We start from the raw sequence: 25606 nt of genomic DNA on the forward strand, positions 1-25606 counted from the left end.
CTGCAGCTTGACATCTACATGCGCAAAACTTTCCACAATCCTTCTCTGTCCACTTTGTTGTATGCTTTTCCCAGATCGATGAATGCCATAAACACCTAATGGTCTTTCTCACACGCCTTCTCTGCTGTCTGTCTCACTGCAGATATTTGATCCACACATCCTCTGCCACTCCTGAAGCCACCCTGTTCATCTCTCACTAGGACTTCTGATATATCTCTTACTTTCTGTATAATTATTGAGCGTGGTCGGGAAGTTATATGGAAGAATTCTCTCTCTCTCTCTCTCTCTCTCTCTCTTTCTATAATATATATATATATATATATATATATATATATATATATATATATATAAAAACCACTATATATATAAATAGATATATAAATATATATATATATATTTATTGTTACTTAGGACATACACACAGAATTGCTCTGGGAGAGTTGTCTGTCTTTGCTTTGTGTTTCCACCTCTACCAAGTGAACTTTTTGGGCAAGAAGAATCTGGCAACTCCTCTGGTGTTGGCGGGAGGTGGTGAAACACTCAGCACGTCAGTGCTTGTCCAGAAATGAGAGTGGGAATATATGTTCCCGTCGCATTGAGCTTCCACCCCCTCTTTCTTTGTATGCTTTACTGTTTGCCCTGTTATTTTCCTAGAGTCGAGTTGCCATGCCTGGAAGGTACTGCTCAAGGGATGAGAGGATCCGTATCATTGCATGGAGGGAGAATAATGTCCCTATCAACACGATTTGTGAACGTACTGGACGCACAAAGTCGACCGTCATGAAGATTCTTGCTACAGCGCACGGCCTGCCACCTGATGTCATACCAGAGCACAAGCATGGCGGTGGAAAGAAGAGGACGACTTCCAGACGTACAGATACGCTTCTGAAGAGGGAAGTAATCAAGAATCCTCGACTGACAGCAGCAGAATTGAAGAGAATGCATCCCCAGCTGTTACAAGACGCTTCATTTCGAACTATCCAACACCGCTTGCTGAAGGAGCTGGGTTTGGCAAGCCACACCGCAGCCAAGAAACCACTTCTCACTGACCGCATGAAGAAGCAGCGCATTCAGTTTCCCAAGAAGAATGCATACTGGACATCGGATGAGTGGAGAAATGTTATATTTTCCGATGAAAGCACATTTCAAATGTTCCAGGTGCGTTCTGCCAAGGTTCGTCGCCCTGCATCCCATAGTCGTTATGACCCTGCTTACACAGTGCCAACTGTATAGCACCCACAATCAGTAATGGTATGGGGATGTTTCTCAGGTGAAATGGGAAGGGGAGGCCTCGACTTTCTTACTAAGAACTTGATAATGAATGGTGGCCGGTACATTCAAGTTCTGAGATATCATTTGTTAAACTTTTTTGCTATTCATGGGTGTGACTTCTTCATGCACGATTCAGCTCCAAGTCACAATAAAGGTGACAAAATGGCTTCAGGATAATCGAATTGAGGTCCTCGACTGGCTTGGCAACAGTCCGGATCTAAATCCGATAGAAAACTGCTCGGCAAAGATGAAGAAAATCATGGCAAAGAAGAAGACACCCAGTAGGGACAACCTCAAGACTGAACTGACAAATGTTTGGTGCAAAGAAATTCCCTTAGATATCTAAGTGATCCCATGCAAAAACGCATCCAACTGGTCCTGAAAATCAAGAGAAACATGTTTTCATATTAATGAATGGCATTTCATGAACAAACATTGTGATATATTATGATTCCTGTGTTAATTTTCGGTAGCTATATATATATATATATATATATATATACCAGCAGGGTACCCGGCGTTGCCGGGCCAAAAAGAGAAACACTGTATTCCAATTTGTTCTAGTTCTTTTCTCTTCTCCAGAAAGATCATCTATCTCATACTTTTGAAGAGGAATTATAATAGGTCCAGGAACTTTCTATTTCAGCTTTCGCAGACTAACTTACACTATTTGTGCACATTTCTTTACTGTTAACGATGATCTTAAATGACCTCCAACCAGTGACCTCGGAGGTCAACCTCACATAGCCAATGTCCGAACTGGAGGTCATATGAGTCTCCCTGCCAGAAATTGGGCTGCTGGGTCCAGTCGTTTGAGTGTGTATTACAGGTGACCTCAAATGACCTAAGACTGGTAACTTCAAATGATCTAAGACCAGTGACCTCAAATGATCTAAGACCGGTGACCTCAAATGACCTAAGACTGATGACCTTAAATGACCTCTAAGGTCAACCTCACGGGCGTTGCCCAGGCCAAAAAGCCGAACACTCCACTGGAGACCTCAAATGACCCAGATCTGAATTTTAACCCCCTAAAAACATCGTTGGGTCACCCTGATTCAGAATATATATGTGTCTGAGGTCTCTGGTCCATGGTTGGGGCGTGATTGATGGACAAACAAAAAACAAACAAACAACGTGGCTGTTATATATATATATATATATATATATATATATATATATATATATATATATATATATATATATATATATATATATATATATATATATATATATATATATATATATATTATAGTTATAGTTATATAATGTGAGTGTGTGTGTGTGTGTGTGTGTGTGTGTGTGTGATATAAGGTGGAGTGTAAATTATGTAGTGTTCAAAAAAATCATTAAATATAATTGTGGTTTTACCTGTTAATCTATTCAAAGCCCGTAACGGATCAGAGAGACATTAGAATACGGTAACCATATACGGTTTCTTCTTGTGCAGAGATATAATTCATACTCTTGGCCTACTTCTTTTCGCATAATTCACAGACTGTGAGGTAATGACTAATGGAACAGTATACGAAGGACATTATTTCTATCCACAACTCGTCTAATTGTTTGCCGTTAACACTTACACGGTAATAAGCCAAGTTTGAGTTGCCAGCCGTAAGAATGAGCACTACACTGGAGTCGTCCAAGACATTCCTGAGGCTCTGGTAAGATTGGTCGATGTGTCTTACGGCCAGGAGGGACATGAGGTTGCCGGCGTAGCTCTTGGTCATAACGAGGGTGGACAACATCCACACCCCCACCACCACACGCTCCCACCACCACCGTGACCCTCCTACTGCCACACTCCCCATATCTGCACCACAATACAGTCCCTCATACACAGAACATGAGCAGCAAAGCCTATATGTCTGTAACCCTCTCAAGCACCCATGGCAAAATAAAATCGTCTAACGTTAGCTGGAATTCTAGAGCTGGCCAAACTATGAAAGGATTAAAGGTAACACTATTAGAATGCTGGAGTTATCCCGACAGTGAGAGGATTAATATGTACAGTAGGTGCAGTACATACCATTAATGAATAATAATTAATATTATTAATTATGGACAGAGGAAAGAACCGAAAGACATTATACACTCATTACTGTATACATTTTCTGTTATGTATCACTTTTATGTTTGATATTTTTCTTAATACTTATAATATATTCGAAAACAAATGTGTGTGTGTGTGTGTGTGTGTGTGTGTGTGTGTGTGTGTGTGTGTGTGTGTGTGGAGGAGGGAAGTACATTGAAATTATGAATGTTCATCTCTAGGATTCCTCCGCCCTTTTGCTTTTGAGCTAAATCCACCACTGTTCAGCACATAGTCTAGCATTCTGTAATATTATTGTAATCTGACAACAAATGCAATGATTGCACTGATGACAATAAGAGTGAGGCAGAGAAATGCACTTGTGTAGCTGACATAGATTTTGACTTAACCTAGAAATAAATAACTGTCGTCATAATAATCTGTACATCATTAATTCAGCAAAATGACAGTATAAATCTTAAAGAAACGAAGTGGGCATTACCTTGTTGCAGCAAAACTCGTACGAAACAGAAAGAATTATTTTTCATTTTCTTTTTTACTTCAGGAGGAAGGCATGATGGTAGGATCAGCATGAAAGTGATCACTGCCAGCAGCGCCGTCACCACAGCCGCCCACACCAGTGGTGACAGAGGCAGCAGGAAGCCCCACGGGTCCACCTCAGGGCGACCCAGAATGGCCGTGACTTTGTGTTCGATGTGGGTTATGTACTGAGAGAACTGCATGTACTTGAACCTGATCTGGGTCATGGCAAAAGGACCCAGGCCAATTTCAGTTTCCTGAAACCGAACCATATGTAGTGCAGGCTTTCGTTTGGGGGTACTCGCCGAGAAGTTTGAAGGTAAATATGATGAAGTAATGGATATTCACTATTAAGAGTTTTTGCACTTTAATGTAATCCTTTTTGTCACAGGTGGATCACAGACAATAACATTTACAGGGCACATGCTCCACATAATGTTGCGGCGCAACTCCCTATTAATTTTAGCTATGCAATTTGTAATTCTGTGCATTACTTAAGCACAGAAGTAATAAAAAAGTCATATCACACAGATATACTGAGAAGATCATTTAAACATCAGAGCGCACTCACCCCTCTCATTAGCAGACCCGCCATACCACTCCAAGATCCGTCGTTCTGCCTGTTGCCCCAGGTGCGGTCAGCGGGTCGTTCGTAGGTGAACCTGGGAGCACAGGTAAGGAGTTACTTCACTAGTACTGGCATGGGCTACTCAGTATCTCGGTCAGTATGACACTAGCCTCATCTTCGTGAGACGCACTGTCATGAGTGAGAATCCACTAACTGCCACCGAATTTGTTGGGTGAACGTACACAAGGTAACGAAAGTCGACAAGAATCAACTTTGCAAACTTACAACGTACCTCTGTCTAGAGTCTTCCATTTTTCAGTGTCAGCTCCGACCTTCCCACTAATCCCTCTTAGGAATGAAAATGTTACTTCTGATGATTCCTACTTTCTAAATAATATTCTGTTGGTATGCATGACTTCACAGCACTTCGTCAGCTATTATTTTGCATTTGTAGTCTTGATCCTTTCACGGAATTTGGTGCATGTGTAGCAGCAAATCATTTTTTTGTCGAATTATCAGTGACACAGGAATCTCATCAGATGCTTATGAATTATTCTAGGAAGGAAACATTTAAAAGGAAAATCGTGTTATGTCCTGAAACCTGATAACGGAACGTAAGTCATAAAATAGGTAACCAAAGCCAACTCTACCCCTTCTCGGAACCACAAAAGAGAAGCTAGATGCTGTTGGTTCATTGTCATGCTTTGTCTTTTTTGTTTTCAGTAAAACAGTTCATTGTATCAAACCCTGAAAGCACCATTGGAAAGCTAATCATGTTTTACATCCAAATAAGTTCTCTGACAGTACTCGCCGTGATAATATATATACTGTATATATATATATATATATATATATATATATATATATATATATATATATATATATATATATATATATATATATATATATATATTAGTTCGTTCATAGTATAGTGCAATAATTTAGAAAATCATATTTTCTTGGTGTGTGCAAAAATCTTAAGTTTTCATGGTGAAATCGTTTAAGAATGAAAATATTCTAGTGGCACTGGCAACATGGGAATCAAATAATTTCACAGTTAAATGTGAGAGGGTAGTTTTTTTTTTTTGATGATTATACATTTTCATTGTCAACATTGTCTGCATCAGTAGGAGTAGGTACATTGTGATAATAAAGTGTGGAGCAATATAAACTGCTGAGTTAGAGGTGCTAGGAAACTAAATTATAAAGGATCTGTAAAATGAAGAATTTATAATATGAACAGATATGTGCAGTAATGGGCTGTTCAAATGAGGGATTTGAGGCATGTATGAGTAAGATGGGAGTTGGTAGTAGGATGAGTGAAAACGGAGTGAGGTTTGGAAGCTTCTGTCTAGCAAATGACTTAGTCATCGGGGGCACACTCTTTCAGCATTGCAATATACACAAGACAACTTGGGTGTCGCCGTGTGGAAAATATAAAAATCAGATTGATCACATCGCTATCAGTAGGAGGCATAGAAGTTCTCTGCTAGATGTTCATGTTAAACGGGGAGCGGATATTGGTAGTGACCATCAACTCAGCATTGCAAAAATAAGGTTTAAACTTAAAAATCAGAAGAAGGAAAAATCTGGTGTTGGTAGATACGATATTGTTAAGCTTAGAAGGGAAGGAGAAGAAAAGGAGGAATTCAGATTAGAATGCAGAAATAGGTTTTTGGTGTTGGAAACGTTGGAAGAGGGAGAGAAGTGTAGATGAGATGTGGGAGGATGTGAACAAAGTTTTGCATGAGACTGCTGAATGTACGATTGGAAGGAGACATAGCTTCAGGAGAAAGAAATGGATATCAGAGGAAACGTGGGATATGATAAAAAAGAGAGGTGAGGCTAAATTGAGGAGTGAGATGCAATGCGTTGATGAACAAGAGATTGAATTAGCAAGAGCTGCGTACTGGAGTTTGAATTCAGAAGTAAGAAGGTTAGCTAGGAGAGATAAAAGAAGATGTGTGGATGAAAAGGTTGCAGAGACTGAAATCTTAATAAACAAAAATGATGGACAGAGTCAAAGAATAGCATATGAATCGATTAGAGAACTGAGTGGTAATGCAGGTAAACGCAAGGAAATACCAGTTAGAGACAGGGAAGGAAATTTATTGACCAAAGATGGAGATATTAAAAATAGATGGAAAGAGCATTTTGAGACAGTTCTTAATAGACCAATACCACCAGAAGAGGATATACCGTCTGCTCAGGAAGATTTAAATATAGAAACAGGAGAGTTGAGACTTGCAGAAGTGGAGAAAGCAGTAAAACAGTTAAAGAATAATAAGGCACCAGGGAGGATGGTTTATTTCCGGAAATGTTTAAAGTGGAGGGGATAGGTTAATAATGATCTTGACCAAGCTATTCAATAAGATATGGGTGACGGGGTTACTACCATCAGTTTGGAAGAATGGTGTGATTGTTAAAGTTCCGAAGAAGGGAGACCTGAGTGAATGTGGTAATTGGAGGGGAATCTCTTTGTCACCGATAGCTTTGAAAGTTTTCAGTACAGTGTTGTTAAATAGGTTGGAGCCAGTGGTTGAGGGTATTCTGAGGGATGAACAGGCTGGTTTTAGAAAGGGACGTGGTTGCAATGATCAGATCTTTATAGTTAGGCATTTGATGCAGCAAGTTAATGAAATGAGAGTACCGTTAAGTCTTTGTTTTGTTGATTTTGAAAAGGCTTTTGATAGTGTTTCGAGAGGGACTATGGGGAAGATCATGAGACATTATGGAATACCAGAGGAGTTTGTGAGGGTCATTATGAACATGCATGAGGACACATTTTGTAAAGTGATGGTTGATGGTTGTCTGAGTGATTCGTTTGAAGTCAAGTCCGGAGTAATTCAAGGTGGTGTTCTATCGCCTTTACTATTTATATTGGTCATTGATTACATTATGAAACGCGTTGGAACAGAAACCGGTGCAGGTATACTTTGGGGAGAGAACAGGAAACTTTTGGATTTAGATTATGCAGATGATATAGTTTTGATTTGTGATGGGCCAGAAGAGATGCAGAGAGTGTTGGACTGTTTGGTGAGTGAAGGTCGCAAGGTGGGTTTGGTTATTAATTGAGGAAAAACTGAAATAATCAATATGAATATGGAAAATGCGCAGGAATGTGTAATTGGAGGTATGGTTGTAAAGCAAGTTGATAGGTTTAAATATTTAGGTACTTATTTAGCCAAGGATGGTTCTTTGAACTTTGAATTCGAGGAAAGGTTCAAGAAGGCTAATCAGGCAATGGGAATGCTTAAAAATATTTGGAATAATAACAATTTCTCTGTGCATACAAAAATCAAACTTTATAAGGTAATGGTTAGGAGTATCTTAATTTATGGACACGAGTCTTGGTACAGCACAGTGACTATGGAAAATAAATTCTTGGTGTTTGAAAATAAAGCACTTAGAAGAATATTAGGAGTTAAGTGGTGGGAAAGGATACCAAATAGTAGAATTAGAGAAATAACGGGAGTGCAGCCGGTCGATGAATATGTTAGATTCTCACGATGGAAGTGGCTAGGACATGTGTATAGGAGACAGGGAATAGTACGAGGTACACCAGGGTGGGTGGCACTTGGTAGGAGAGGTAGAGGAAGGCCAAAAGAGACGTGGGTGAGGACAATGAGACGGGAAGCTGGAGATGAATGTTGGGGAGATCTTGAGGAGTTAGCACAAGATAGGATGTGGTGGTGTGAGTTCATTGAGGCCCTATGCATCCCCGAGGGTGCCACAGGAAATGATTGATTGATTGATTGATTGATGTGGTCCATTTCATTGTACACTGTTGATAGTTCTCATAAAACTGTTTTTTACCTGTGCTGAAGATGCCATATATACAATATCAGCATGAGCTGATCTTGTTCGTTTTGGTGGAGAAATTCTCAGCAGAGTTCTGTACTGACAATTAAACCTAAGGCACCCACTTTCGCTGGTGTTATCTCATGGCCTGTTCCTACCTCATCAGTCCAATCTCATTTCATCCGTTTCTTTATACCCCGAGTTCGTATCTTTAGCACCTGACATTTTTTTTTCTTTCCGGAGGACATTTTGAAATGAATCATCATTGGACTCAACATTACTGATTAGATAACACCTTTTTTACTTTCCTTCTGCAGATCCCCATCCCTGCAAATTTCCAACCCATCCCATCCATTTCTTTACTTGCAACACTGGTTTCTTTTTATTCATTAATGGCGGAGCACATAATCACTTTGTCCGTAAATACGCTTGCTCTACTCACCTTTCTGTATCCGCCCTGCCCCAGATGTATTGCTGATGACGATGGTAATGATACAATCCATTTCCTGTGCAGTACTGGAACATGTATTTAAATTCTTTCATAGTTATTGGTATCGATAATTACCATAGAGCTATATGCTTTCAGTAGTAAATAGTTTCCTATTCATTTCTACCTTGAGAATACGGCCTTTGATTTACAAGTACAGTGAAATGACTGCATCATCATCATCATCGTCATTATCATCATCATATCATCTTATTTCAGATGCTAATACATTCAGTGGGCAGGTGGAACAGATCCTGAAAAAAGAACGGGCAAGCACAAAACTTACGAAATTATCAGAGTGCCTTACGAAAGAACCTATCAATTCATTTATTCATCACAAAAGCCTCTGAAAGTTTCAGCTCGAATCTCACACCTACAGGATTATTGCAAACATAAACACAAATGTACTCACAATGCCTGTGAAATAAAGTCAACACTTTCAACTACGTAGTTAAAAAAAAAAAAAGTGTAAGACTTGCCATGTGCGTCTCCGTACATGTTTCGTCCATCCAGTTACGTCATAATGGCGTACTTTAGCTTCCTCAGGTTCCATATTTCGCCATTCTCAGAGTGACTCAAGTACGCTTCCAGCTTCTTGGTATTCCAAAGGAAACCCTACCCTCAAATTTATCCTATATGTCGTATTAACTAGTTGATAGATGAAAGAACTGAGTTTTTGATGCATTAAAAACAAGGTTATTTTTACCCCAATCAGAGATATGAGCCAAGTCAGACATTATGTGTGCCTTAGCCTCATCCCTTGTTTGTTGAAGCAACTGCTGAGATGGACGCTGTGGGAAGCGAATGGAAAGGTGAACGGTGGAGTCATCGGTGTATGAGTGGATAGGCCATTGACGAATAAAAGGAAGAGAGTTGGTGATAGGAAAGAGCCCTGAGGAACACCACAATTAAGAGCTTTAGGAGAACAGTGGCCATCTACAACAGCAGCAACAGAATGACCAGGAAGGAAACTAGAGATGACGGCACTGATAGAAGGATAGAAACCTTAAGAGGACAGTTTGGAAATTAAAGATTTATGCCTTTGAGATGTCAAGTGCAATGGCAAAGCTTTTCCCAAAGTCCAAAAAATGATCTCCAGTGGAGTGTCCCTGGCGGAACCCATACTGACGATCAGAAAGAAGGTTGTGAGAGGAAACATGCTTTAAATAATTTTTAAGAATAGACTCGAAAACTTATGAAATACAGGATGTTAAAGCAATTGTGCGATAGATTGAGGGCTGGGAATGGTCACCTTTCTTTAGGACAGACTGAGAGAGAGCAAGCTTAAAGCAAGAAGTAAAGGTGCAACTTGAGAGACAAATACGAAAGAGTTTACCTAGGCAGGGTCTAAGCACAGAAGCAGAATTCTTGCGAACAACAAGAGGGACCCCATAAGGCCCATATACCTTGTTAGTATATAGGCCAGTGAGGGCAGAAAAGACTTCAATTGAAGAAATTTTAATGTCAGCCATCAGGAAGTCAGAAGGGGGAAGAGATGAAGGGACAGCACCAAAATTGTATAAGGTGGAATTGGAGGAGAAAGTCTGAGCGAAGAGTTCTGTTTTATTAGTAGAACAAATAGCTGCAGAGCCATCAGAGGGAAAAAGTGGGGGCGAGAATGATGTGGTAAAGTTGTTAGCAAGGCTTTTTGCACGGTGCCAGAAGGAGTGGGAAGAATTCGAGTTGGAGAGTTTAAAGCTTTCAGCAGGGATAAAATTATTTTTAGCAAAGCAAAGAACAGATTTAGCACGATTCCAGGCAGAAACATAAAAAAGATGAGATTCAGGGGTGGACTGGCTGTAGTACCTTTTGTAGGCCTTCTCCGTGTTGTGGACAGCATTAGAACAAGTGTGATTACACAAAGTTTTTTTTTGCATTAGTCAAAGGTTAAGAGAAAGGAATGTATGCTTCCATGCCTGAGAGAAAAACCTCTGTATCGCGCATGGCACACTCAGATGGCTCTCGGCCATGGAAGCAATAATTATTTCCGGGAAAATAAAAGAAATACTGCCTGAGGGCCTCCCAATCAGCAACTCCAAAGTGCCTCAACTGACGCTTTTTTGGTGGGTTCACAGGCCACACTGGAGCAATAGGACAGGTTAAAGTGATAAGGTTGTGATAGGAGGAGCTCAACGGAGAGGAAAGATTTACAGTGTAAGCAGAAGGATTAGTTGTAAGGAAGAAGTCATGTACAGTGTGTTGGAACTCTCTCCAAGGCAGTCAGGGATACGGGTTGGGTGTTGTACACGCTCCTCAAGGTCATTAGGGATAGAAAAGATGTAGGCTTGTTCACCAGGTTGATCAGTGACAGAAGAGGAGTGCCAAAGGTGGTGGTCGAACACTAAAATCTCCTAGAACTGAGATTTTAGAGCAAGGAGAAATGGATAGGATGTATTCCATAGTGATAGTAAGATAGTCGGTGAATTTTTCATAGTAGAATTAGGGGATAAGTACACAGCACAGATATATTTAGTCAGAGAATGATAGGAAAGCAAAAGCCAGAGAGTTGAGAATTCAGAAGAATCAAGTTCAGGAACACGTGAACAAGATAAGTCGTTGTGTACAGATATGCAATAGCCACCTTTGGCTTTGAAATGAGTATAGAGAAAGTAGATGTAAAACAGAGATGGGTTTACTGTCAGGTGCCTCTGACAGCTGAGTCTCAGTGAGGAAGAGATGATGAGGTTTAGAGGAGGAGAGGTGATGCTCAACAGAGAGAAAGTAACAGGAAAGGCCGCAAATGTTGCAAAAATGAAGAAGTGTGTCAGACAGTCGTTCCAGGCATCTCGCTGGGTCGTCACCGGGAGAGGAATGGTTGGCAGGTTTGTTTGTATAGCCTGTCAGTAACATAAAGAAAACATCATATGGAACTACACTAAATGTAGAATGATTATTGCGGCCCACCTGAAGGATGGTTAAGTTTGTCAGATAAAATAGTTGTCGAAAAAGGTCAATTGTCAAGATCCACTGGAGGAATTGGGTCACTGTGTCAAAGATGTGCTCTCTCAGAGTGCTCACGTTAAGGACTCATCATCTGGGAACTAAAATTTATTTCTGATTTCAGTATGTGGATGAAGTCACTACAGTCCACTGTGACTGTCAGCAAGAGGACTGATATGAAAAGGGTTACTTAAAATGCTGCTGGTCCAATATCTCCAAGGTTCTAATCCTGCTGGAGGCAGCTGGTGTCCTTCTACTCAAGTGTCCGTCAACCTTTTGTTGGTTGTACGTAAAGCCAAGGTCAAGAGAATTACCAGGTCTCTGCAACCCCATACTAACATTCTCCTGTTGTGCACAGTAACGTCACCCACAGTGATTCAGTCTGCTTCACTTTGAAATTACCCCGCCAGTCCTCTCCTAGCTACGGGTGAAGACAGTTCTCCTGTGCTCCTTTTTCTTGAATCTGATGAGTGACTTTAACACATTATCACACACACATCAACATATTATATTACATAACATATCATACAACAAATATTTCACACATTATATAAAAGTTTTAAACAGAAACATTGTAGATTCACCAGTGAAAGTAAAAAACAAACAAACAAACAAAACGGTGAAATATAACACATGATGAAACCTTTCCTGTTTTACTTGGTGGAAAGAACCCTCTTACTACAAGCGGAATCTAATAAGCGGACTATCTATCTATCTATTACCAGACGCCTTAATCCTGTACGGGGTGTCCATAAACAAATCGCCTCCACGTCGCCCTTTCCCCCGCCATTTCGCTGCCCTGATCCCAACTCACACCCTCCTCTCTCATATACCTCTCCACTCCATTCCTCCATCTCATCCTCGGCCTCCCCTTCCCTCTCCCCCTCTCCACCTCACTCACATACATTCTCCTCGTCAGTCTCTCACCCTCCATCCTCTCCACATGGCCAAACCAACTCAGTGTGTTCCTCCTAACGCTTCCTATCACATCCACATCCACACCACAATGCTTCTTTATATCCTCAACTGTCAGCCTGTCTCTCCATGTGACTCCACAGGCTCCTCTTAAATAACTCATTTCTGCTGCTCTCACTCTTGACTTGTGTTCTTCCAAAGACGTGCAAGCTTCACTTCCATACGTTAGAGTTGGTATCACAATACTGTCATGTAGTAACTTTTTCACTTCCATGCTCACTTCCCTGTTTCTTATCACTGCTCTCAAGGTACCAGCAACCTTTCTTCCTTGTTGTACTCTTTCAAGCACTTCACTCTCCACTCTTCCATCCTTACTCATCACACTACCCAAGTACTTAAACGTACTCACATTTTCCATTTCCTCACCATTCAGCCTCACTGTACATTAACTGAATTCACCTCTTTCAAAGACGATCACCTTACTCTTCCGTACATTCACCTTTAGATTCCGTTTCTTACACACTCTCCCAAACTCATCCACCAAGCCTTGCAGCTCCCCTTCGTCTTCACATAACAGCACAGTATCATCTGCAAACAACAGTACAGGGTGTTTCCAAACACTACCCTCTCTCACTAGGGCTACTCCAACATCCACTGCCCTACCTTATGTCTCTTTTATTACGCCATAAACAACAGTACAGGGTGTTTCCAAACACTACCCTCTCTCACTAGGGCTACTCCAACATCCACTGCCCTACCTTATGTCTCTTTTATTACCCCATCTGTGTACAGATTGAACAACCATGGAGACATGACACATCCCTCTTTCAACCCAACCTTCAAAGAGGAAAATTCACTCAGTTCATCATCCACACGCACTGCAGCCTTACCACCATCATACATACTCTTCACAGCATTCAGCAACTTCTCACCTACTTCATATATTCTTAATACGTTCCACAATCCTTGTCTATCCATCCTGTCATATGCTTTCTCCAAACCCATGAAGGCCGCATACAACTTGTTTCCCATGTCTAGAATCTTTTCCACTAAAGATCTAAGAATGAATATCTGATCTACACAACCTCTTCCCTTCCTAAAGCCTCCCTGGTCTTCCCCAACTAATTTCTCTGTTATTTCTCTAACTCTGTCAATAAGTATCCTCCCATACACTTTTCCTATTACACTAGGAAGACAAATGCCCCTATGATTACCACACACTTCTTTTTCCCCTTTTCCTTTGTACATTGGTGGAGTGAAAAAACTTTTTTTTCGATTTTCAATAGGCCTGGGTGGGGAAAAGTTGTGGGTTCATAATACAAATACTGTGTTAAAATTATATTCCTCTAAGATAATATTTGGACTATGCACACTGAGCTTTAAGTTCTTCCCTATGACGCTAATTTTGACGCGTTTCTTCCAAATGTGCCAGGTATCTGTTGTCAACAACTATTGTGTAAAATAAGATATTTTAACAACTAAATGTGTAATAGAAATAATAGAATGAGAAAAGGTATTTGTTATCTTCTGTCTCTTCATACCAAAATGCTTTCCAAGACATACAGTATATGCAGCTCTTCGCTAATTTGAATAATATTTTTGTACTTTTCATATTATCCAAATCACCCAGAACTCACCACAAGGAGGTGGCTGCATTTCGAGTTCCACCCATGCCCACCCAACCACCCTACCTTGGGCACACTTTATCTTACTTTGAACTTATTTACATTATATTGTATTCATGTTTAGTGTTGTACTTAGGAATAACCGACCGAGATTTCAACCAAGATCTAATGAATCCATCTCTCTCATTACTGCAGGAGACAGCTTGACATGCTTCTGTAACAAGATGCACTGTTCTTTCCACTGCCTGAGTATGGCAGGGGAAACTGGGAATAGGCAGTATATCATCATTCTTAACCCCTTAACTGCGGGGCATCACTTTCGTGATGCTCGGGCGCAATGGATCATACCACGGGGAGTCACTTTTGTGATTGTGTTATTTTGAATTATCCTGGGCTTTCAAGTGGTGGCTTGTATCATCTATCAGTACTGCCAATGTCCAACACTAGTCAGCACTCCAAATCTCATCTGTACTCCCATCCATTGTTGACATTTTAGCCATTTTCCCCCGTTCCTGACTCCCCTCCCGACCTCCCCTCCATTACCCTGTCCTCTCACCTCCCTGGCCGTGCTGCGCTAAGCAAATCTCCCCCGGATTTTTGCACAGATTTCATCCATTGAAATAAGCCCTATGCCCTATACTTATACAAAATAATATATACCAAAAAAAAATAAGGTAAGTGATAGTGGTATACACCAGGAGAAATTCACTGAGGTGGTTTGGACATCTGAAGAGAATGGAGAATGAAAGACTGACTAAGAGGGTGTATGTAGGTGAGGTGGAGGGAGGGAGAGGGAGAGGTAGACCGAGGATGAGGTGGAGGGATGGAGTTGAGAGGTATATGAGGGAGGGGGGGTGAGTTGGGGGGAGGGTAGTCAAATGGTGGGTGACAGAGCAACTTGGAGGAGTTTTGTCTGCGGCCACCCTTTGCGGGATTAGGGCGTCGGGGTATAGAGGGATAGAGATAGATAGACAACACCTCACATGCATTCATTTGCTACATTACCACGGTAATTTCCCCTTTGAATTATTCCTTGTAATCTATTTCTGTAATAAAAATATATATCAGAAAGGAAGGGAGAAGCCTAAGTGACATTTACATTCACCTGGAACTACCTATTTCTTTATGTATTGCCGAGATTTTCTACCAATGATTTATTAGCATGTAAGTTACCAGCTGTCAGCCCCATTGTCACTGTCAATCCTTTCCTTCTCGGATAAGCTGCACTATTTAGTTCTTTGTCCTCCTCTGTGGTCAAAGCATGTTGCACTCGTGCCCCGCCATTTCTGCCGCTTCTGCACCCATTGCAAAGGGCCCCGTGACCTCTACACCCAGAAAAACTCGTGGGGGAAGCAGGAAAGGACTAAGTGACTCTGCAGTGGAACGTGACCTAGCCGAATTATCAATGGTGATGATGGATAGTGACTTTGACCCTTCGGGGGATTCGTGTGATGAGCCGGGTGAGGAAATTGTGCCAGAAACTACTAGTACGAGTTCTTCAGTGTCACAAGTTATCCCTAGCTCCAAGGGAAAGGAGCCGTTAGAGCAGCAAGGGAAGGAATTTGGGAAGGGAGTGAAAAGGCAGCGGGTTAGCCCTGGAACAATGGCCCCGCATGACCCAGCCCGCCATGAGTCCCGAGTTGATTCACCTCCCCGTTCCCCAAGCCCCACTTCACTCATTTCTTCCTCTTCTTCTGCCAAATTTTCTCCAGAGTCTTCGTCATTGGAGTCACCACCAGCATCAACAGTGAAGGCAGGCCGTAGAGGAAGAGGTAAATCCCTGACCCGTGAAAGTAGAGTTGCTAGTAGAGTAAGGGCTGCTAGTGCTGTACGGCAACCCAGGGTCAGTGCGAGTGACCTTGAACCTGATAAATCTGCCTCACAGCCACCCTCCACCCTAACCCACCCTACACCGCCACGACTGGGAATCCTGGACGTCTTCACGTGGACGGGAGGGTCCGATTTTGTCCCTGAACATCTCCATTTTGATGAGAGTTCCTCAGGAGTACAGCATGTCTTCACTCTTGACGAGGATGCTGAGTGTGTGGACTTCCTTTTGGCCTTCCTCGATGACGAAGTCATGCAGCACATATGTGATGAGACCAACAGGTATGAATCACAACGTGCTACAAGTGGTACAGGTGCAGCCAAGATGCAACAGTGGTCCATGCTGAGAGTGCAGGAGCTGTATGTGTTCTTCGCCCTCATGCTTCTCATGCCACACACAAAGAAGCATGAGTTGGAAGAATACTGGTCCATGGACCCCTTACTACCCTCACCCACCTTCAATAAGTACATGCCCAGAGATCGCTTCCGGAACATCATGGGAAACCTGCACTTTGCCGACAACAATGTACCTTCCCAAACTGACCCACTCTGGAAGATCCGGGAGATTCTGAGCAGAATGAAGGATAAGTTTATGACATTCTTCCACCCCTTTCAGAAGGTTGTCATTGACGAATCCTTGGTTTTGTTCAGAGGACGTCTTAGGTTTGTGCAGTACATTCCAAGCAAACACCATCGCTTTGGAATCAAGTTCTTTGTACTGTGCGACTGTAAGACGGGGTACATCCTTGACTTCATCATTTATTCAGCCAGCACTGTCGATCTTGATAAAACACACCCCCTTGGCTTCTCAGGCTGTCTAGTGAAAGTGCTCCTTGAAAGGTATTTTGGTGGGAATCATGTGCTGTATACAGACAACTATTATACAGCACCGAAACTTGCCAAATACCTTTCAGAGCATGGCATCGGCTCCTGCAGCACTGTGAAGAGTAAGCGTGCCCACTTCCCTAAATTCCCAGAGGCAGGAACCTCACAGCGAGGAGATGTGCACCTAAACAAGTCTGAGAAGATGCTGGCAATATGGTTGCATGACAAGAGGGTCGTGCACATGCTCACCACCGTACATAAGGGGGAAATGACAGACAGTGGGAAGGTCAACCGTAGGACAGGCGAACCTGTGAGGAAACCTGATGCTGTCTTAGATTACAATATCAACATGCGGTTGGTGGACAAGTCCGACATGATAATTGGAGAGATCGACTGCCTCAGGAAGAATACTAGGTTGTACAGGAAAGTTTTTCTGCGTCTCATAGACATGACGATGCTGAACGCCTTCATCCTGTACAAGATGAAGGTCAAGCCACCCAAGTCCTTCCTGAGGTTGTTCGCCAGGACTTGTGTTCAGCAGCTGCTTGAAAGATATGGTAGGGTGACAGCAGCAACTCCAAGGCACCATCCAGTAACACTTCCCGACAGACTTGAGCAGAGGGCGTACATGGAACGGCACAGACTGGTGCAAATGCCTGCCACAGGCAAGAGGAAGGCTGCGATCTGCAGGTGCCAGGTGTGTGCACATACCATCCGACGCACACCTGAGCACAAACGCACCTCTTGGCAGTGCGCTGAGTGCCAGGTTCCCCTCTGTGTTACCTGCTTCTTTGATTACCACAGCCAGAAGCAGTTCTAAAAGTGCAAGTGGGAAAGGAAAGTAATGTGAAAATAATGTGTAAATAATGTGTAAATAGCAAGTGAAAGCAATGGATGTACAGTACATATGATTGAACAGTGTAATATAGTTTTATGTTACTGAAAGTGACAGTGAATAACATAGTGTAAGTAAAATAGTAGTGTAAATATTGAAAATGTAAATAGAAATGTAAGTAATTAGTAATATAAGAATATGAGTACAAATACTTGATGTTATAACAGTGAAAGTGAATCCGTGGCTCTCTACGTATTTTACTGAATGAAAAATTGAATGACTTCAGTGACAATAAACTAATACTACTGAAGGAAACTTATGGATAAAGACTCCAGATATATATAAGTGTTATATAGTAATAGAAATATAAAGTGTGAGGGGTTTTATGAATAATAAATGACAGAATACCAAGAGCAAACTAGCGCAAGTGGGAAGGTCATATTCGCTCGTAATTTTCATTGCTTTCACAGTGGTTTTTTTTTGGAGTATAGATCCCAAACTACTTGATAATCATAGAGTAGTGTTTATAGTGTTAATATCTGGCTGTGGTAATCAGATTACGGGTTGTCAGGAAGTGTAAAGTGGAGACTTCGTTACCCAAAATCAGAGGTCTCCACAAGTCCTACGGTAATCGACGAAGACTCAACAGACATCCCAGGAGAAAGCTGAAGGTATGTGCCATATGCATATATAATTTTAATATTCTAGGACTAATAACTGATTTTTGGAAAATATTTTTTGAGAGTCTGTCGAAGCCTGAATAAGCCCGCGGGACACACAAAACATTGGGAAACATGCCCGCGGTGTAAGGGTTAAGGAAGTGCCTGAGAGAGATTTCTGGAATACTCTTAGTGATTGGAGGATCAAATCTATTTGCAGTCCAATCAATCATATCATAGTATTCTGTGGCATTAAAATTTATCATTGGAACTTTAAACTGTCTCATTTTAGTTCCTGATGGTGCCCTAGACTCTCTTGCCTTGAGAATTCTTCTGAATCCAAGTAATCTGACATCCTTACTCTCATCTGTAATCACTGAAAGAAGTAGGTTTTCAGCATGTGCAAAATATCCGTTGAGTTGGATGACTGGATCAATTATTTCCTTCAGTCTTGAGGGCAGATATCGAGATGATTGGATCATACTCCACAAGTGTTTGGGCCCTTCTGTGCATGAGGACTTGAGCTTGATACTAAACCATATTGGTGCATATACTCTCATAATGTATTCAGTTAAAACCATCAGATTATTTGAAGGTTCATTTGTAGCAACATAGAGCATCAGAATCCGATTTGCTGCTGTTACCCACCGAGAATGAATGAGAGTTCCAGGCTAACGTAATGCTAGATTCTGGGAACAAACACCACTCTTGACTGCTTCACACATATAATACAAGTATCGTTGGTCAGTACTTAACACCTCTGTATCAATATCTGGTATGTCTACTGTACATTTATCCCAATTGGTTGAAATTTCACTACAGGCAGTTTCTCACAGTTTTCTAGAGCTCTACCTATTGGACCTGAGAATGCTTTTGGTCCACTTGTTGAACCATCTACATACTGAAGAAGATGCCGCAGTGGTAGTTCATTGGCATGAAGTAGACATATGAAGCAATGTAATGGTCTGCCAAGGGTTTCTTCTAATAGCCGAATGGTTCCTCAATTTTATGCCAGTGTTCACATTGGTTCCATCAAAACCAACAGCTATGAGATCTTTAGTACATATATCATTTTCATGTAGGAAATCCATGATTGACTTTTCAATGGCATTTGCAGATCCATGCTTTGGTGACACATGTCCAATATATTCTGAGTCAGGTTCTTTTATTAAGCTCGCATGTTCTTCCACAAAAGAAATTGGATACTGAGTGCTACCATGGCTTTTAATTGAACGTGTCTGGTCTTTCCTCCCATCAAAGTATAAGCCATGTAATGGACCTAGGTCTTCCTTGCTTTGAATTACAACTTCCTTCCTTTGCTTTTTTCCCTCTCACGTCTCAGTTTACTCCGATCTATTACGTTAGTGGAATTAGTTTTGCTAACGACCCCAATATCTTGCAATACTGCTGTTGTTACTGAAGCACAAGCTCTATCTGAGATACCATACCTATCACATTCTCTTGGTACAGTTGAAAGGCTTAGACGCATTTGTGATGTACGAGTACTAGGTTCTATATTTTCAAACTTTTGTTTCTTGGATTATGGAGACCATTCACTGTCATTCCTATCAGTACTTTCATTGTTTTCCTCTGCATCGTCACTCACAATATCCATAACACTTTGATCACATGTATGAGTCACAAAATATTTTTCCTTGCGCTCTTTCTCAGCCTCCATTCTCATCAGTTTTTGTTTCATCTTATTGGTTGCCTTTGTGTCAATTCCTGTGATCATCATTTTTCTCTCATTTCTTTGATCATTTAGGAAGTCTCTTTCAGCCTTGGGCACTTGGCGTTGCCTCTCACACGAACACCCTAAGAAGGTACGGCATTTGCATGTAGCAATATCAAAAAGCTCGGCATTGGTTTTCAGAAAAACTTCCACACGTGTTTTGTAAGAAGGACTGTTTTTTCTATTCACTGGTTGTTTCAATAGTTTCTTATATTTTTCATTACACTTTTTGATTAATTCAACAACACTTTGATGTGACAAATGTGGGATTGAAGCCTTATCCCAAAGGTTTTCAACTTTGAATGATACTAAATCAGCAATAGCATTAAACAAAGGATTTTGATCACCATTACATCTCATTTCATTATTCACATGAAGGCAGAATTTTAGTACATCAATAGTTGTATAGCTGAAGTTCTTAGGATAGTTCGAGTTTTAAATGCCATAATGGGACAAGGTACCTGTTCTAGTTCTGTCTGAAAAGGAAAATATGTTTAAATAATTACAAAATTAGTTTACATTACATTGAAGAGACAGTAGATTAGAAATGCCTTTTTTCATTCTATTATTTCTATTACACATTTAGTTGTTAAAATATCTTATTTTACACAATAATTGTTGACAACAGATACCTGGCGCATTTGGAAGAAACGCGTCTTAATTAGCATCATAGGGGAGAACTTAAAGCTCAGTGTGCATAGTCCAAATATTATCTTAGAGGAAAATAATTTTAACACAGTATTTGTATTATGAACCCACAACTTTTCCCCACCCAGGCCTTTTAAAAATCGAAAAAAAAGTTTTTTTTCACTCCACCATATTATGTACAAGGGAAAAATTATACCTGACTTCCAATCCTCCGGGACTATACCTTCCTCCCAGGCCAATCTGCACATCTTCCACTTCTATTCTACTATCTCTCCCCCATGCTTCAGCATATCACCACACACTCCATCAATTCCTGGGGTTTTCCCCAATTTGACGTTCTTCATTGCTTCCACAACTTCTGTCTTACTGATTTCTTCCTGTCTTCTCACCTCCCTCCTTCTCCCAGCCATTCCCCAGCCACTTATACTTGCATTACTTCCATACTCTATGTTCAACAATTCCTTAAAATGTTCTCTCCATCTGCTCACTTGTCTCCCTTCTCCGTTAATAATCTACCATTATTATCTTTCACTCCCCCACTACATTCACTGCCACCCTGTCTTACTCTCTTCACCTCTTTCCAGAGCATTTTCTTACAGTCCCTTCATGTTACACTCAAATTCCTTCTAAATTCCTCACCCACTCTCTTCTTACTCTCTCTCACTACTCATTTTGCTTATCTCTTCCTTTTTACATATAACTCTCTCTTCCACCTCTCAACTTCTTCCATGCCCCTATTTCTCATCCATTCATTGTATGCTTTCTTCTTTTGTGCCACAGCCTGTTTCCACTATGCTGTTCCTTGCACCCCCTTCCGTCTTCTCTTCACCTTACACACCACATCACATGCTGCACATGTTTCTTCTGTGAATATCTTGCACACACGCTCCACATTCCCCATCTGCTCCAATTCATATTTACCCAATCGTTCCTCCACTTCTCTCTTATATTCTGCCTTTTTCTCATCCTCTTGTAGCCTTTGCACTCTCCTTGCAACTACTCCTTGCTCCCGTCCTTCCCTTCTTCAGTTTCTCCATCTTACTTGGATGTTGATTCTGGCCACCACCAAGTAGTCGTTAGAAAGTCCACTCCCCCAAACTCTATAAGCTCTTGCATCCATTACACATCTTCGCATCCTTTCATTCACACATACATTATTAATCATTGCCTTCCTTTCATTCAGTTCACCGCCCACCCCTCTCATCACTCGCCATGTATACCTGTGTATCATTTTGTGCCTGAAGAGGGTATTGGCTATCACCAACCCCCTCCCGGCACAAATGTCATAAGTGACTATGTTGACGAATATCTCTAATTTTTTTACATTCAAGTCACATACTATTACTGTACTACAAAAGATAGGCAATTGTTGTGATAAGGGGGGATATGCAGGGATTAAGGAACTGAAGCAGTCTCCCAGTGAATGGACAGGGGCAAAGAGAAGACAGGCTGGTAGTGGTTTAGGTGTTACAAAGAGTATAAACAGGGTATACAGTAGACAGGGGAACAGTTGAATGGGGGAGTAGTGAAGCTACTATGGTCCTTTCGCAGCAAGAAGTCCGTTCAGGGTGTGGCAGAAGTTGGGATTTCCCCGAGTGCGACGCTGCCAATTTGACCACCAATTATCGGATTATCAGTCTCCCTACCTACCCCCATCCCGCCTGTTTCTCTCTCTCTCTCTCTCTCTCTCTCTCTATATATATATATATATATATATATATATATATATATATATATATGTATATTGTACACATTTATTATTTATTTTCAACTTTTTTTCCACACCACCTATGAGGTAAAAGTCTAGGCGCGTTTTATTTTTAAGAGGTTTCCCCTGTAGCCCTAATCCTCTCTCTGACCCTGGGTCCCTCGCCGACCTCGGCGTGGCAACATGGGAAAAAAGCACTGCCATGTGTCATAGAATTCATTCAAATCGTTGTTATAATTCTAAAAAGTGATACTCAATGTACTATATAGCTTCCTTTATTATAAACAGAATATAAAAAACAATTTCAAATAGCACATAGATGGGAAATAAGAGAGAGAGAGGCTTGTACTACGGTTGATTTGGCAACATCGCTAGAGGTGATTCACCAGGTGGGCCCCACCCTGAACGGACTTCTTGCTGTGAAAGGACCATAGGGAGATGTTTAAAATTAGTGGGATAATAAGGCTGGTGTGTATGGGGGGGGGTTAGAAATGAGGCAGTGTGGGAAGGTTGGGACAGTTCTTATGTAAGGAGATGGATAATGATTTGCTAAATTAAGCTTTGTTCGAAAGAAAAATTATATTTAAAAAAATCTGGGGTACAATACTACTAATGCAATTATGGATTTCAAAGCATTTGTGTAACTGACAAGAACAATTTTGCAATCTGCTATTTTATATATATATCTGGTAAAATTTACTGAGGTTAAATACACTCCAATTTCTCCATGAACATAGTCTTAAAAAAGTAAAGAAAAAAAAATATTTCAGTGTTCCATAACATCTCAAGCAATTTGTCTCTCTTTTTCTCTCTTATTCTCTGTTTTCTCCTTCCATCCCACTGATGTCGTCATCTGCGCATGGGGAGACCTGTTAATTCTCTTGATCTTGGATAAAGCAAGTACCTATGGTAACACGTAGAGGAGGAAAACGTGGTAACCTGGATAATGCGGCAGCCATGTGCTCTCAGGATTAAAGGTAAATAACCCGCCACAGGGTCCAAGGCCTAAGTTCCGGAGGTGAGCACCATGGCAAAGTGTGTTATGGTGTCTGTTTTCACCTCTACCCTTTATGAATGACTCAGTGAAGTGCCATTTATCTAAGCAAGTTTTTATTATGCTGAAAAAAAAGTGTGCAGTGAAAGTTTAACTTTGCCAAAGCACAAATATTCCTTTGCATGACATAATGAGAATACATTAACCACCGACAAAAATACTCTGAATTCGTAAATCGATGGTTACAGAACTTTCACATCCATAATTGCTATAGTTGTCATAATTCAAGTAGCAGAGAATGATGATGTTCATACTTTTAACAAGGCAACAAGAGCAAATCATCACTCAGAATCAGACACACCACCGTGGTAAACTATTTGATATTTATAGGGACGAAAATGTCGCTGGGTCAAATTTTGTTGCAATTTTTGTTGATCTACACACTATCATGAGAAATGTTTATCGCATGAGAAATGTTTATCGACCATAGCTGAGACACCATCAACATATAACGCATGAAGAATCTTTCTATATATATAGCCAAAAGCCTTAATCTCGTAAGAGGTGGCCACAAACCAATTGCCTCCATGTCTCCCAATCCCCTACCATTTCGCTGTCCTTCCCCGAGCTCACACGTCCACTCTCTCATATACTTCTCTAACTCCATCCTTCCATCTCATACTCTGCCTCCCCCTCCCTCTCCCCTCCTCCACCTTACACACATACACTCTCCTCGTTAGTCTCTCACTCTCCATCCTCTTCACATGGCTAAACCACCTCAATGTATTTCACTTAAACTTTCTATCACATCCTCATCCGCACTACAACGCTTTTTCATTTCCTCACTTGCCAGTCTGTTTCTCCATGTAACTCCACATGCTACTGTACTCTCAAATAACTCATTTACACTGCTCTCATTCTCGACTTGTGGCCTTCTAACAAGGTTCAAACTTCGCGACCATATGTTAGAGATGGAATCACACTACTATCATGCTTCCTTCCAATCTTCTTTCTCTGTCTTTCACATCACTGATTTGAAAGAACCAGCAACTTTTCTTCCCTGCTGAACCCTTTCAAGTACTTCATCCTCTAAATTTCCATCCTTACTCATTACAGTACCCATGTATTTAAGTGAAGACGATAGGGAAATGCAAGGCTGGGTGAACGAATCTGGGAGAGTGTGAAAAAAACGGAATCTAAAGGTGAATGTAGGGAAGAATAAAGTTGTGGTTTTCGAGAGAAATGAAGTAGCTGAATGCACAGTGAGGCTGGATGGTGAGGAAATGGAACGACGGGGCAGGAAGTTTCCAAGTGCTTCCCACTCTCATGAGGGCCACTCCAACATCCACTGCCCCATCTTGTACCTTTTTTATAAATCCATCCATATACAGGTTGTACAACCATGGATACATGACGCATCCCTATTTCAATCCAAGATTCAAATAGAAAGAATTCATTCATTTCACCTTCCATATGCACTGCAGCCCTAACGCCCTCAAACATACATTTCATGGCATTCGACAGCTTCCCATTTACTTCATATATTCTTACTATTCTCCATATTCGTGTTCTATCCACTCTGTCATATGCTTTCTCCAAATCCATGAAGGCTGTACACAACTTCTTTTTCTCCTCTAGAAACTTTTCCACTAACGACCTTGGGATGAATATCTGATCTATACAACCTCTTCCCTTCGTAAAACCTCCATGTTCTTCTCCAACTAATTCCTCTGAAATTTCCCTACCCCTGTCAATAAGTATCCTACCATATACTTTCCTATTACACTAAGAAGACAAATGCCACTGTGTCACATGCTTCTTTTTCCCTTTTTCCTTTGTTCAGGGGAACAGTCATACATGACATCCAATCCTCCGGGACTCTACCTTCTTCCCAGGCCAATCTGCACATTTTCCATGTCCATTCTACTACTATCTCTCCCCCATGCTTGAGGATTTCACCACACATTCCATCAATACCCGCTACTTTCCCCAGTAATTTATTATCCTTTTGTGGTCTGCAGTATTTCACGTGACAGCTTAGTGAAATAATTATGAGGCAATTCCAGAAGTGTTACCAGTTATAAGAGAGACAGTTTCCACAGAGCTCAAAACCACAAAACTTGACACTGTATCCTTGTTCATTATTAATCATTAACATGCTGCTATGGCCAAGCATTCAATCTTTTTTCTACCGTTTC

The 25606-nt window shown here is 41.1% G+C and overlaps 1 protein-coding gene across 1 annotated transcript in view; it reads right to left on the bottom strand.

Moving 5' to 3' along the window:
• Positions 1–1614: 1614 nt before the first annotated feature.
• Positions 1615–25606, bottom strand: part of LOC145407265 (glutamate receptor ionotropic, delta-2-like) — a 48886-nt gene continuing 24894 nt past the window's right edge. The window contains exons 4-7 of the mRNA XM_080278305.1: positions 4416–4506; positions 3865–4101; positions 2856–3104; positions 1615–1650 (exon numbers count right to left, since the gene is read on the bottom strand). Of these exons, the coding sequence (XP_080134431.1) occupies positions 1615–1650; positions 2856–3104; positions 3865–4101; positions 4416–4506 (613 nt within the window). The remainder of the gene's footprint in view (positions 1651–2855; positions 3105–3864; positions 4102–4415; positions 4507–25606) is intronic.

The sequence above is a fragment of the Coenobita brevimanus genome, chromosome 8 (genome assembly GCF_032717465.1).
Source record: "Coenobita brevimanus isolate Jiangsu-jjx chromosome 8, ASM3271746v2, whole genome shotgun sequence".
NCBI lineage: Eukaryota > Metazoa > Arthropoda > Malacostraca > Decapoda > Coenobitidae > Coenobita > Coenobita brevimanus.